This window comes from Carassius carassius, chromosome 23 (genome assembly GCF_963082965.1).
Source record: "Carassius carassius chromosome 23, fCarCar2.1, whole genome shotgun sequence".
NCBI classification, from domain to species: domain Eukaryota; kingdom Metazoa; phylum Chordata; class Actinopteri; order Cypriniformes; family Cyprinidae; genus Carassius; species Carassius carassius.
In genome coordinates, this window is record NC_081777.1 from 24,295,915 (window position 1) to 24,311,522 (window position 15,608).

General features: G+C 34.9%; 1 protein-coding gene and 1 long non-coding RNA gene across 4 annotated transcripts; both read right to left on the reverse strand.

Moving 5' to 3' along the window:
- Window positions 1-189: 189 nt before the first annotated feature.
- LOC132101964 (uncharacterized) lies at window positions 190-1,007 on the reverse strand. Its single transcript, XR_009423253.1, has 3 exons — window positions 961-1,007; window positions 470-605; window positions 190-354 (listed from the first exon to the last, which is right to left on the reverse strand). It is a non-coding gene; the product is annotated as an uncharacterized LOC132101964 (long non-coding RNA).
- A 3,405-nt stretch (window positions 1,008-4,412) lies between these two features.
- On the reverse strand, window positions 4,413-15,351 carry nr1h4 (nuclear receptor subfamily 1, group H, member 4). 3 transcript variants are annotated; one of them, XM_059506667.1, is made up of 10 exons: window positions 15,151-15,351; window positions 13,024-13,195; window positions 11,399-11,776; window positions 9,299-9,439; window positions 8,948-9,084; window positions 8,408-8,506; window positions 8,070-8,169; window positions 7,757-7,903; window positions 5,468-5,581; window positions 4,413-4,981 (listed from the first exon to the last, which is right to left on the reverse strand). In XM_059506667.1, the coding sequence occupies exons 2-10, from the start codon at window positions 13,118-13,120 to the stop codon at window positions 4,743-4,745; spliced, it is 1,452 nt and encodes a 483-aa protein (XP_059362650.1). In that variant the 5' UTR covers window positions 13,121-13,195; window positions 15,151-15,351; the 3' UTR covers window positions 4,413-4,742. The 3 variants fall into 3 exon arrangements, with proteins under 3 accessions (XP_059362650.1, XP_059362651.1, XP_059362652.1); XM_059506668.1 differs by lacking the exon at window positions 15,151-15,351 and having other exon boundaries at window positions 13,024-13,231; XM_059506669.1 differs by lacking the exons at window positions 13,024-13,195; window positions 15,151-15,351 and adding an exon at window positions 12,550-12,725.
- Between the last annotated feature and the right edge of the window lie 257 nt (window positions 15,352-15,608).

Consider the following 15,608-nt stretch of genomic DNA (forward strand, 5'->3'; position numbering starts at 1 on the left):
AAAAAATGGGTGTAAAAACTTTTTTAACTTCACAAAATTGTTGTAGATAACACAAACATTTTTAAATAAATGGCAAGTAACACTGAATTAAGAAGCAGAAAAACATATTATAATAATTTTTATTTACAACTTTTTTTTTAAATCAAGAAAAATTTGTTTTCTTACCCAAAAAAGAGTTTTTTTCGAGGGCATGGTTGCACTCTTGAAAATAAACTTCCATGTGCTTTTTAGCAGAAGGAGAACACTTGGTACAACCAGAACGAAGCCAATGCCAAGTAGGGCGGTCGGTTTTTGATCTGAACATATAATCTCCGTGTGATTGTTCCCAAATGTAATCAATAGCAGAAATGATGTCTGTAAAGACAAAAAAGGTCTTCAGTCTAACATTTTGTGTAATATTCAATGGATAAGTTAAATGTTATCCCATCATCCATAAAATGATTAGCCAATGATTAGCAAAGCAACTCACTTTACTGAGAAGTGCAAGGACGAAGACAAGTATGCCAACGATGGCACAAGAAAACCATTTCAAACACCGCACTCGTTTCTTTGGCATCTGCTCATCTTGAATGTATGGTACTTCTCTGCACAAATCCCAAGACGGCCTATTTTTGCAGTTTTGGAAAAAAAAATACATTAACATATTATTGTAGCATAAAATATTATATGCACACACAAATATATACACATACACACATATATATGATAAATAAATTTGAGCAGAAAGTCAATCATTATTTTTCAAAAACAAATAAAATTTGGGGAAAATATTTTATATATATATATATGTGTGTGTGTGTATATGTACAATTAAGTGATGTGTGAAGATAACATAATAACATATAAACACATCAATTTTACATATATTCTTATTAAATGTTAACAGAAATAAGTACAACTATGTAAATAAAACAATTAATCTTTAAATTTGGCTATTATAAAAAAAAAGTGTTTAAGTACCTGAATTCATGTCTCTGTTGCTGTTCCATAGTGATGCATGCAGAGCAGCAGAAGCGTTTGATTAATCATCTGTAAAATGGACGAGAGCCTTATAACCAGATGGGAGGGAGCACTACGCTATTATTCAAAATGGTTTGAAAAATGATGTAATGTGAAGTGATACTGATCAGTTCTTTATCTTTACATAGCAATGTAATGAAATGTAATAATGAAAAGGGTTTCCTCAAATATAATGGACTCACCAGATACACTACGTGGTCAAACAAATGGGGCAATCCCTTGTAATTAACGGATTAAACTAATAATGGACATAATTCCAGAGAAGAAAAAATCTATACGCTATAAAGTGACATTCTAGGGAATTCTGTTCTTTTATCTTAAAAAAGTAGTTTTGGCTCTTTTGTGTAGTAGCGTGACAGTGCAGTGCACTTGCACATGCATAAATAAAATGGTGTATGGAGAGAAAAAAAGCTGACCTACACAAAGTCCAGTCCTAAACCCAGTACATGCAAAAAATATAAATGTAACTGAATATGCAAGGCATACAAGGAAGAAGGAAATACATTTTTAAGGAGAAACCCCTTCATGATTTTGGGTTTCCATTAAGTAAAACATTCACTAGACAACAAGGAAATTGATATTTTGAAGATCAAGAAAAGATTTATTTTTTGGACAGTTAGATCAGGACGACTATGATTCTGTCATTTTGCATAACTGCATGTTAGACCATGGTTCCAAAACAATGAAAAAAATTTTTCCATTTTTTTTTTTTGCTGAAGAATTTATCAGTATGATTAAAATGGGTAACTCAAATTTGTGAGTGTTTTTGTTCATGAATTTGAGTCTAAAATAGTCACTCATATACACTATGATCCATTTACATCCTACTGTAGGTTAATGTCTAATTTGAATACAAACAAACATTAAAAAAACCATTACAGTATACAAGCAATAAATTTGGATAATGTTCAATTTATGTCGATGAAGTCAGGCAACAGAATAATATGTTCTGCAGCTTAATCATGCTAAATCTAATTAATACTAAAATAACTTTTAATCTTGCACATACAGTAAATGGAAAATCATTTGCATATAGGAAAAACCTGTATGACTCTTTCTTCTGTAAAACACAAAAAGTGATTATTTTTTAAGATTTGTGAATACCCGAATCAAATGAATGAATCAGTTACGTGAGTAACAATAGTATTTGATCAGATTCAGACTGATCAGCTTCTCATCATTTGCTCAAATCAGTGATTAACAACTTTGGTCTATTCGAGAGGTGAGTATATGGTGGCATAATTTTCGGTTTTGGGTGAACTTCCAGTGATATCCAGTGACAAATCCCTTATGCCATGGCATTCTAGAGAACCGTTTAGGATGCACAATATCCTGGTGAGCTGATCCCTTAATGTTCCATTGTCTAAAAAGCCTACCCAGAAGAATGAAATTGGTATGGAAGACTAACCCCTTTTATCAAGGCATTGAAAGCAGTGTTGAAAAAGCATATATGCGGTGCATTCAAGTCTCCACATACTTTTGGTCACATAGTGGATAATTTCATGATCAACACTTACATCTTACTTTTTTTCATTTGTTCATGAATTTATGATGAAAAATTAAAATTTGCTTTAAATGTACTCAATCTCATATTCAATCTCATCTTATAGATGTAGGGGATAGAGGGGCACAAAGTAACACTTTTTGATTTTCTCAGTTTGTGTATGGGGTTTAGAATATTTTTTTTTTTTATCCACAGTAATTTTATACTTGTCTATTATAAATATGTTGCTTTGTTTCATAATTACAGTGTATAAGTTTTTCTTTATTTATCCTCAAAAAATGGAAGTGAAATGTGACAACATGCCCCATAGGTGGGGAACATTGTAACATCTGAGGGGCACGTTGTAACATGACCACATGGCAGATTAAAATGTTATCTGATCAAATGAAAAAAACATATATACACATGACAAACTAAAATATTTTGTAAAAAAAATATATATATATATATATATATATATATATTTTTTTTTTTCAAATAAAATAGGTCTAATGGCGTTTTTTAAGATTTAAAAATAATCTGATTTTAGAGTTTGATAATGAACACATTGCAACCGCTTGCGACGACAAACGTAAACGAGCAAACAATGTTGTTAAATACTAATTTCTAAACATTACACATTGACTGTCGGTCGTTATTCACCTGTTTCTCGCTGTTACTCATTAAAATTCATGAAAGTAAATACTGTAAATTACATCGCTAATGTCATAGAATAGCAGATTGTAACACAATGTTAAACGTGCCCAATCTGCGCAAGTTGAATTTAAAACTGGTTAGTGCCTTCTGCTTGTTATCAAAGCATTAAAAAACGATCTGAACTGATAAATGACAGATTGGAGATTAAAATAATAGCAGATTTGTCTCATTTTAAATTAATGAAAAAAAACTGAGATGAAAAATTTACTTAAGCCAGAATTTTAATTTTACTATGGTAAAATAAATGTTCAGCGATATCTTCAAAATATTTCAGAATTTTGGCGCACATTTTTTTCTATATAATGTTGATATGGTAACTAATAAATACTGTGAATTTTGTAATGCTAGCATGTGTGGAAATATTCAAAACACGTGTGTTACAGCTAACACTGCGTTACTTTTTACATTTCTCACAAACATGCCTTTTTTTTACTTGACAGGATGTTGATGGACTGTGTCAGACTTTATTCCTTGCCTTGTGTTTTCCTCCCCCATGTGCTCAAGTTTATGTTTATTCCCAATTTTTGGTTTTTCCTGTTTCTATTCCCATTTAGTTCTGTTGATCGCAGGTGTGTCCCATTAGTTTCTGTTTATATAAAGTGTGTTCTGCCCCTCGTTTCCTGTCCACTGTCAAATGTCATTTCATGTCCTCAGTGTTTCCCATGTTCTTGTAATCCCAGTTTTTGTTTATTAGATACTTTGAAATTTACTTTATTTCTATTCTCCTCGCTCGTTCCTGTGTTCCCAATGTGTGTGTTGTAACAGACTGGAGTTGTGTGGATTCCTTGTGTATTATTGTTAGGTTTTATATTTGCTGAATTCAATCACTGCAGGGGTGAACAAGTGATATAATGCTAAATTTCTTCAAATCTGTTCAGATGATGAAACAAACTCATCAACATTACCTGAAGTTGAATGCATTTTCAGCATATTTTCAGTTTTGGGTGAACTATTAATTTAATGCCCATGGTTTTGTGCTTTACACATATGGGCTAATTTTTGGTCAGGTATTCTAAATATACTGTTTATATACTTCACAATGGTTAACACCAATTTTCAGATAAACACATATACTTGGGCACAGAAAAAGAATGGTTACATAATTCTCGAAAAGTGAAAAGAGCGACCACAGGTCAAGCAGAACAGTAAAATATTTAGATGAATTACACAAAACACAAACAGACATAAAATGTAAAAAGCCACAAAGTCCTCTGATAAATTAAATCAGATTTTAAAACAAACCAAGGTGCCAAGTTGCAAAGGCCAGGTAAACATTTACAAAGGCATTACAATATCAATCTTTTCTTGAAGAGCTGATAATGTCTTAAAATCTTCTTTTTTCCTGTTTTACTTGAAGTTTGACAAAATATTACATTTATATTACATACTTTAACAGTCCACTTCACTGAAAAGTGTGTAAACTCCTCTCTTTGGCAGCTTAGTTAAAGTCTATAGCATTTCTCTTTCAAGTGCCAATTTTTGTAAATTTTCTCTTTCTCTGAATGTGGAAGAGTCACTTAAGTCACTGAACGTCCCAGATCTCACAGAGGAGGGGGGTGAACTTGTGGTCGCTCATGCGCCATGACTCCAGCATTTCTGCGTGGTGGTGGTTGAGGGTGCGAAGCTCAGTCAGACGACCGAGAAGCCGTGCAAAGTGCTGGGGCTCGTGGGGGTGCTGTAGTTTACAGACCTTCCTCAGCACCTCCAACATAGGCTCCTGCAGGCGCTCCACTGCCTGCTGGTCCTTAACATATGGTCTGTCTACGGATAGATAGAACAATTTCAGTCATATGAAACTAATTTATTTCATTTTTGGACTTCTGAAGCATAAAACAATGGCAAACATGTCCTTTTCTATTGTGACCCTATTAATCATTAACTTTTTAACTTATTGGAACAACAGTGCAAACTGATTACATAAGAACCAAACGTGGCTTTTAAATGGGTTAAAACATTTCCATCATATGATGCTAATGCATTTACACTGATGGTTACTTGGAACATGTCAGCCTTATATATTTTTATAATGATACAGAAGATTTCTTTATTAAATGAATGCTGTTCTTTTGAACTTCCTATTTATTTAACTGTTTTCAAGTAATGATAAGAAATGTGTTTTGAGCACCAAATCAGCACTAAGCTTTGGCAACACAAGAACACTGTTTTTAACAACCCTAACCCTAACTGAACTAACGTTGCATTCTGAAACGTTTGATTTAAAACATTAAGTGACCGATATCAGCTGACCTGGTGAGAGGATTGTGATAGCAGTGAGGAGAGCATGTTCCTCTTGCATCATCTGCAGCTCCCCGATGCTTTTATAGAAGTTAAACATGGGTGTGATAAACTCCTCAGATATGCCTATGGAGGAAATAGGGATATTTATGAAGATATACACCAAGCTTTGGCTTTTCTGTCTTTTATAAATCACTCTACGTAGTATTGAATATCTAGTACTGACAATGTAAAAATGACAGTAACCACTCAAAAACATGTTTCTTTGAAGCTAATCAACCAAGGCACATATTTACATACCAGCTATGATTTAAAGTTGAATAAAGGCCATGGTTTCTTTACTGGACTTAAGATCACAATAGTACACACTACACTCAGCCGTGGCTCTGTTATCTTACCCCCATAAAATATGTATTTGTGTGAGCTTCTAATGGGACACATTTTCAGTATTCAGTAGTGAAACTGTCTTTGTTGAATGTACAAGTGTATGAAAAGTTTTATTCTGAGGCCTCAGGGTGGCAGTGTTAGCTATATTTAAAAGTAACAGCGAGTGTCCTATGCATTTACTACAATAAATCACACAATTTCCTCTTAGAAAGTATCCATCCATCAATAATATAAAACGTAGGCCTATTACATTTCATCTTATGATCTTTGTAATGTACTTTTGTCTTTCTTTCTCCGAAAAAAAATATTGAAACTGTTGTTTAAAACTAGATCAACAATTTTTTTTTTGTAAAATCAGACCCCCCCCCCCCCCAAGGATTGTATCATGAATTTGCTAGTGAAGTAAGAAAATTTATTTGAAAATAAACTATTAAAAAGAACTATTCATATCTTGTGCAAGTAAGTTGATCTTGTTTAAGGAAAGCGTATATATTCTGACTAGACAAAAATGAGAAATTATACCAATTATACCTTAAGAAGATGATTTTTGCAGTGTGTTCACTGTCTGCTTTGGAAGAGATTTTCTGAAACTCCCTCAGTGTGCAATGGGAGATCATCAGGGGTCCTGACCTTATTGCTTTCTATTGTCTGTTAGGTCAGAGCTGATCTGAATCTGGCCTCGGATCTCCACAGCTGTGCGTTTCCACATTCAGTGGGATCCTCAGTAACAGCAGTTCATTTAAAGCCTGTCTATGAAAGGCTTTCCTGTTTTGTGCGAGGTCTTTGTCTTCATCATTATCATTGATATAATTATCATACTTCACTGGCTATGTGAGCCGAGCGCTCTTTTCTGATGTTATGCATTCAGTGTGAAGAGCCATAAGGGTTTGGTTTACAGACCGACCAATCAGGGAAACCCTCGGTGGGAGCTGCCACACTGAAGACAGCTGACTTAATTCAGTTTATCAAAAAGAAAAACAGTGCTGGAGTGTAACAAACTCTTCACAAACTCAATATATATAAACAGTCACCACCCCCAAGAGATGAAATGATCGCAGTACGCAGACTCCTTTCACAGTTTCATTAATTTCAAAAAGATGAAAGGATAACCTTTGTAATAACTTTCCAAAAAAAAAAACGAGGGAGCAAAAAAAAGACTTCATGCCAGAGAAATGTCAGAGGCGCTGAGAGCCAGAGAGTGGGACAATAGGCCTCTCGATGTTTAGACAGAGAACAATAGTCTCTTTAGACAGTAAGTCTATTTCTCCCCCGCTGGCCTTTTGCGTGAATATTCCTGAGCCTGTGTTGCAGGGAAAAAGAGTGATGGATTCAAACAGTTGATGCCACTCTGCATTCATCTGCCTGTTTAGAAATATCACCAAATGAACGTCCGTCACGGCTTTTCAAATATTGAGAGGCTGAAAGCAACTATCTTTGAAATAAAGCTAATTCAATGTGCAATGTTGGAGGACTTAAGATGCTTTAAGAGAATGAATTGATCATGCATCCTTCTTTAACCACAGCTCCTCTACAGAATCTGATTACATGTTATAAGGCATATGATACTGACTATCTATATGAGGGCTTTCCTCTTTTTGCTGTCCTGGCAGTCATCCAGTGCTTAGACTTCTGTGAAACTGAAACCAGTCGGACTTTAGGGTCCTTTTACACATGAAATGTACACCACGGGATTATCAAGATGGCAAATTCCCTATCGTTATTTAGGGTGGACAGATACATTATTAATGTAACGTGCCTACTGAACTTTATGGACTTTGTTCTGGGGCTCAACAAGTACGTGGCATACTAGTTTGAAACCCAATCCCATTCATGCCTCCTTTGAACGTCCATAAAAACAGTTAAAGGTCATGAGTCATGCTGTAAATTATACTGCAATCCAAATAATGAGCTCACCACTCCTTCTGATCCTGTCCTCCAGCACCTCTGTGTGTCCATTGGGCAGTTTCTTGGAGAAAACCTGGGCTGATCGCAGGAACATTGCCTCTACAGCGGAACCTTTTAATAAAGCGATCTGATCTTCATGATCCAGAGACTGAAAACCTGCTCAGAAAATATGTTTGCTTAGAACTGCCGGAATTATTGCATCCTCCTCATAGGACATTGCTGTCATATAAAATGTTTTCTAGAACTATGTGAATTTATTTTATTTTCATAGAAGTGGTATCCTGCTAGCGAAATAGCTGATCTAGAATTTGAAAAACAGTACCTGGTATATTTTTTGTGAACTCAACCAGCACTTGAACGTGACTAGTTGCCATTTCGGTCAGTAGAAGGAAGTTTTCTTCTGCATTAAATTGCTCTTGTAGCTATGGACAGATTGGAAGGAGGAAAAAAGCATGCAAATAAGCCACTGTTTTACGACATTGGGGTGGTGTTAACCTTGGTTACATAATAACAGTGATAAGAACAGGCGATGCTGTTTACTGATTTTAACAGTAGCATTTGGCTGCCTTGTGCATTAAAGAATCATAAAAAGATTTAAAGACTTAAAAAGCTGATCTAAAAAGAGATAAAATGTTAGGGTTGATTTTCGAGAAGACATACCAGTTTTTTCGCCATATCCTGAGGAATGCGATGTTTGTTGTAAGCATCGACTATATAACTTATTAAAGCCTGTTGGTCTTGGCTCAGTTCTATATTCTCCTGAAATTAGAAAATGTGGCAAAATTCCTGTTTATAAGATTGGATCATGGAGAATCCAGCTATGTGAAGCAATAAATAAAGGTGGGTGTCAACTAGCCAATGTTTGATCCTGCACAGCCATTTTACAGCCCTTGATTTTAATATAATCTTTCAGAAGTAACCGTATATGTGAGCAAAACTGAGCAGAATGATGGTAAAGAGAATCATTGATGTTGCCCTTTAACCTTTTATAGCACTTCAATAAAGTTTCCATAGAACACCCTTAGTTTGCAGTTATACTTGAAAAGTTACATTGTAACAAGCATGGCATCAAGTAAACTGTATCTTAAATACTTAAAGTTGCACAGATCAAAAAGGGACAGTATTTTAGCTAGTTTTGTGGAAGTTTTCACCACATATTATAATAATAACCCAATCAGACAGCACCTGTGTTGTTCTTACCTTAGAGGGTTTAGTGGTAGATACAATTTGTTTAGCATCTCTACTATCACCAACATCATCCCCTATACTTTCGTCAGATGAGGCTTTTGTGTTTTTCCTCAGCCTTTTGGATTTGCACTGGATTTCAGTTAATAAGCCTGAGGATGCAAAACCAAAAAATAGATACAGATTAGTTCAGATTGACTTTTAATATATATGTTTCATTCCTCATCAATATTTATATTTTAAAAATAAGCTTAGAAAATACAACTTCCACAAACTAATATTTTATCTCAAGTAAATCAATGTATTGTGCTCATGTATTAGTTGAGCAGGAACATGTTTTATAATGTTTACAGTGCTCTTACTCACATTCTGCCAGCATGCCCATCTCTTTGCACTTTCTGAGTCGACACTCTTGGCATTTCCTGCGCATGTACATGTCCATCTCACAGTTTCCTCCACTCTTACATTTATATACAGCATTCTTTGTAATACTCCTCCTGAAGAAACCTGGAAGAAATAGCACAGCATGTTAAATATGCCACTCATTTATAGTATAAATTAATATTGGGAATCAGAACCAAATTTTTCATAGACCATCATGCAGTGACTCAACACAGAAAAAACAGAGAAAGCTAAATGTTACAAAACATCGAAATGTATTAACATTACCATGACCTGTAAAGCCCAAATGATATGCAGTTCTAAAATAGGCTAGAAAATTTTTGGTTTGCATTTGTCTGTATTTTTTATTTTATTAATTTTTTTCACCATTTTTCATGGTTTTACAAGGACAGAAATTGCATTTAATTATTGGCATTTAGCTTTTTTAGCATTTAACACTGCACCTCTATCAATAGATCTGAATTCAAATTTTGTGTCATAAATTAATTCCCTGACATCCACTGTTATGGTAAATAAGTCATTTTTTCCCCTATCATATTATCAGTTGTTTGTACTGTACACTTCGACACAGTGGATGACAGATCAAATGGCGAAAATAGACATACAAAAGCATTCAGGAGTACATTACATTGCTTCAAATTTAAATTGCCTTATTTGCATGACATTCTTTTGTACGTATTGCCAAAGTATTACAAGCATTATAGGAATTTAACTATTCTCTAATTTTGAAAACCATAATGAAAAAAAACAAGAAGCAACAGTGGAAACAAGAAGGCAACTTTGAAACACAGATCAAGGAATAGGTTCATTGCAGCCCATAGTAGGTATGGTGTAATGTTCAAGACATTACGTTCAGTACTGTAATACAGATACTTTTGGATGCTCAATTTTCAGTTCTAGGCAGGAGACAAACATGTGCAGTTGTTCTTGGAACAGGTAATTATTCCAGCATGAGCCCATAAGCACAATAACACACATTAACTTTGCACTATGGAGGCTTAAGGGTGAACAATGAGGTCACAGAACAAAGGTGCAACTGTACATTATTACACTGTATATCAAATAAATATAAAAAGCTATATTTGGCATTTAAAGTGAAATATGCAATTTCTTGGCCTCTATCAACAACTAGCCCTGAACTACATTCCACCGGTTGAGCCAATGTAAAAAAAAAAATTCAAAATTATGAGAATAATGAATACTAATAAAAAATAAATGTACAACAATTCTTGAAAAATATTTAAATGACGTTTAATGCCTTATTAGAGGGCTCATAATAACATAGTTCAACATTCAATTGATTTAATTTTTTTAGAAATGAAATATTACTGACAAAAATCTCTTTAACTACATGGTGTTACATAAACAACCTGTCAGTAACTATACCGATCTCACATATGTGATTTTGCAAAGACATGTTCCTGGATCAACATCTTTTGATGATCCTGGATCAACATTATTGTCCAAAAATATAGACTTAACTCAATCCCTAAACCTAACCCTACCCATAATTTATTCCTAAAATCAGTGGGAAATGACAGCTGATTAATAAGGGTGTAGAAGCACCTAACCCTGACTGTAAGCCTAAAACAGATATTTCTTGAAAAGATATGTCAATTTGTTTGATTCACTAAAAAGAACTGACTCATTAGAGTCAATCATTTGGGAATTGGGTTACACTGGTTGCACTGTATGGATATGATTCTCTACAAAGAACCATCATATAAGATTCATTTGTTCAGGAATTGGACTACACTCACACTATGTTTTTGGTGTATGGTTTGATTCACTAGAAGAATCAGATAATAAGATTGAGTCTTTCAGGAATTGGACTGCACACACTGTATGCTTCACATTGTTGATTCAGTAAGTTGTGCTGGATTCACTGAAAATAGTATTTTAGTATGTTGTTCCGAAATGTGTGAAAACTTTAAATCCTGCTATTTTTTTTAATAGCATTGATTGTGAATAAGGAATAAGAATAAGGTTTCCAACACTATGAAAACTTTGTACAGAAATACATGTTTTGTGACTGAAAACATCAGCAAAAATACTGGCTTTCACCTTTACATCCTTCACATGTAAGTGCATTGTAGTGATATCCTGATGCTTTATCTCCACAGACCACACACAATTCCTCGCCTTTGCTCCTTCCGGAGTGGGCTGCGTGTCTGGATCTTTTACACACAGTCGGGACGACAGAGCAAGACTCGTCCAGTATATTATCAAAGCCTCCCTCCAACGGTCCTTTCCTCATCTCAAACACGGTGGATGGAGAGTACCACTCCTCCCCAGTGTACTGTGGGTAGCAGTGCTGACTGGAGTAATATGATGGTGATGAAATGGAGGACTCCACCGAGGTGTACTGCATGCTGGGATAGCTATTGAAGGACATGACCTCCTGGTCCTGTAGCAATGGACTGTTCTGCTCTGCCAGAATATCTGAGGAGAAGATGCAGGAGTGAGTGAAGATTGTCAGTTTACATGTGTCATGGAGATGCATACCTTAAGTTCACCTTACTGTTAGCCCAGCACAGAATGCTAATAGGTCTTATGCCAACATGACGTTTAGTGAAACTACAACACGCTGAGGTACTGTTTCCTTGCAGACACCATAAGAATCATTAAGATCTCCACTACCTCATATGTATGTATTAAAAACCATCTAGGAACATAATCAGCCTCTATCCAACTAGTAGCAGTAGATTGTGTGAAATGTACATAATACAGAAATCAAACACACCCAGAAATAACAAGCAATCATTAACCAAAGTGGATTTACTCTGGATTTTACACAATATTACACACACACACGGCCACAGCATCCCTTGTGGCAACACTGAGAACTTTACATGCACTTTCTGTTACGTATTGCGTTATAAACTATACGGTCTGACCTATTTCAGGACACAGTGCTAGAAATAAAGTTAGAATTCCTAAACGTGTTATATATTTGCATATTTCGAGCTAAACTCCTTCAGGTCATCAGCTTTTTTTTCAATGTTTGTGTTCATTATTAACAATCATGGAAAAAAATATGCAGTCCACTTGCTAATAATGACAACTTTTTCAGAACTGTGAAAGACTCATTGAATTCTCATTGGCAATCCAATAATTTTTAAGTAAACAAGACATCTAAAACTTTTGTACTATATCTGCACTACATTTTGTCAACAACACAAAATATGACGACAATATCATGAGACGGTACTGACCTGAAGCCTTATCCCGAACCATGGCCATTTCAGTGCGACCCAGTAAGGGTACAGATGGTTATTAGCTGTATTGATTCCTAACCATCCAATTGTTTCTTTTACTCCTCAGCATGTGTCTATGTATCCCTTTTCACAAAGTATTACTGTTCCTGAACACCTTCATACTTCATACATAAGTGCTAGTGTGAACAAAGGTTGCTATAGTTGCTCATTAACCTGACAAGTCACAATTCCCTGTCTCATTACAGCCAGGATCGATCTAGATTTATAAATGTCATCTAGGACAAAACATGCTCACTCGTGTTTGTAAAATTAAAGGTGACAGTTTTACTTTTGTCTTCTGCTAATAACAGAATTTTGCTTCAGTTTGTTTCTTAGTTTCTGACTCATAGTTTTATTTCATCACCCACCATGGTGAAGATAACATTAGCATAACATAGGAAAGAAATGAATGTGAATTTCCAATATACTCACCAAAAAAATGTGAGCTTTCTGATAGGGGGAACACATCACTGGGTGGGATCTGTAAAGGTCCCACCACATTGACGTCATGGCCCACCCACTCATTCATTCAGAAGTCTGTGTGTTAAGTCTTGGAGTCCAAAGATCCCTCGGTTCAGGATGGAAGTGAATGATGGGGTTAATCCTGTTTCTTCAAGACAAATGGAGGAAGTGGTTGCTTTACTTACAAATGGAGGCAGTTTTTATTGCAAATTAAGGCATTGACGCAATATAGTAAAACACGTCACTTAAATTGATTTAGATACTGCTTCTCAAGAAAAAAAAAATAAAGTTAACATGCAAAGTTTTATACTACATCATTCAGATTTAATTTAGATTTCCTTGAGATTAGGAGGACAAGGTCATTTCATCATATCATATGAAGTCGTAACAGAAGTCATATCATGATTTTTTTAGTTCTTTCAACTGGAAATGCTACAGTTGATTGCAGTGGCCTTTGCTCCAGTTTCAACTCTGGACTGTACAGTCTGGCACTGGATTTTATAATCTGCTTTTCCCATGCTTTTTTAATGCTAAACTACCTACCCTTTTCTTTAGGATCATTCAAAATATCATGGTAACATTCCACAATATTTCATCTCAGATGTATTTTCCTTTAAGGCCAGGTCTCTCCTTTGTTTAAGTTTCAAAAACTTCCTGACAGGTATGGAGGGAGCACGTCTACATCATTTTGTGTTCACCTACAGTATGTGTATGTGGTAAAATGAAATCTAATATTACTGTAGATTACTGTTCAGCAGTTTACTACACTGGAAATTTAAATGAGGTTTTAATTACTTTAACTTTTAGCACAATGAAACAAGATTTTAATTACTTTACTTTACTTCACAGCACTATTACTTTAAGAAACCATAAACTGAACACAGTGAAGTAAAACATGATGCAGGTGAACTTGTTTTCCCTCATTAAAATACTCATGCACATTTTATTTAAATTTAGCAAAGCCTCATTAATGGTGTGTATTAATGAAAAATGTTCAACAATTTATGACAAAAACGGTATGATTAATTAATTTTCACATTATGCACTTGTGGAAGATTTATTCTTAAAATTCTTTATTCTTGATATTAGCATGTGTACTTTAGTTCATTTGAAACCGTATTCTGTTGAAGGAAAAATATCAGCAAACAGCAGCAATGCTCTTTTTCTTTCAACAGTACAGTTTTATGATGTTCCCACCTTATGTGTAAATAATATGAGAGGAAACTGGTTCTTTTAAGAAAAGTCTCATTATAGGTGTACGATCAGTCTATTTTTAGAAATATTATCTGACTATAGGACAAAACATGCTGATGCGTAGTGGTAAAATTAAAGGTGTTTCACAGTTTAACACTTTTTGCTCGTGCTAAAAACAGCAATTTGCCTCCGTTTGTTTCATAGTTACTGACTCACAGTTTTATCACCCACATATATGAATCATTTTCACAAAGTTCAAGTTATTATGCATTCACAGAAGATTTGTTTCTCTTTTTCTGTTACTGAACACCTTCATACTTCCTACATAAGTGCTAGTGTGAACAAAGGTTGCTATACATAAATCATTTTCACATTGTCATGACAAAAACATAATTTATTCATTTTCAGTTGTTTATGCATTCAAGGAAGATTTATTTTTTTAAAGTTGATATTGTTATCAGTATTAGCATATGTGCTTATGTTCAAAGCAATTCTAGCGACAGCAGCAATGCTAATTTTCTATCAACAGTGGCATTTTATTACATTCCCAGCATAAATAATACAAGAGGAAACACTGGTTCTTTTAAGAAAAGTCACAGCGGTGTGATTTAGGTTATGTGAATGAGGTGTCGCAAACTACCATGAAACCAGGCCTCAACTGTTAGAGATATTGATTAATACATCAGTCACAACAACCAGTTTCCCTCATAAAACTATAATAAATCCAGCCCATAATTTCCCATGAGCTTACATGCTAGTACACACAGAGGGTCTCCATAACATAATGCCATTTCCAATCTATAAATCTCCACACTCACGCCAATCACCCCAATCATCAAGTAATAGTAAGCTATAATAGATGATTTATTTTAGTAACAAGCATCACAAATATCATTTCCTTACCTATTACTCTAACAGACGCTGCATGCTCCTGGGTCGTGTCTTGATATTTGAAGCCATCAGTATTTGGGAATAAGTGTAGCAGCTAGACAGAGTGGATGGGGTCATGGGGAAACGGGACAGTGGTTATTAATTAAACTATCTATCTGTTTCTCTTCATGAGTACTAGAAGTTCCTCCCTCTCCCATCAGCTTCAAACTTTGGCTGACAGGCCTACAAATACAGCATTACCTCCTTAATAGTGAGAGATAACCAGTAAAGCACACCCTTCTTCCCAACACATTCCCCACAGATGCACACACACATCCCCTAACACTCATGTAAACACAATTATTACTCTGATGCTAGTCTCTCATGTTAATTAAAGCGTTTGGTTAGAAATAAACCTGTTTAAGCTCATCACTGGAAACTTTGAAATCTGATACTTGTCTTCGATAGGTTGGTTCAAGAATTAGGAATTG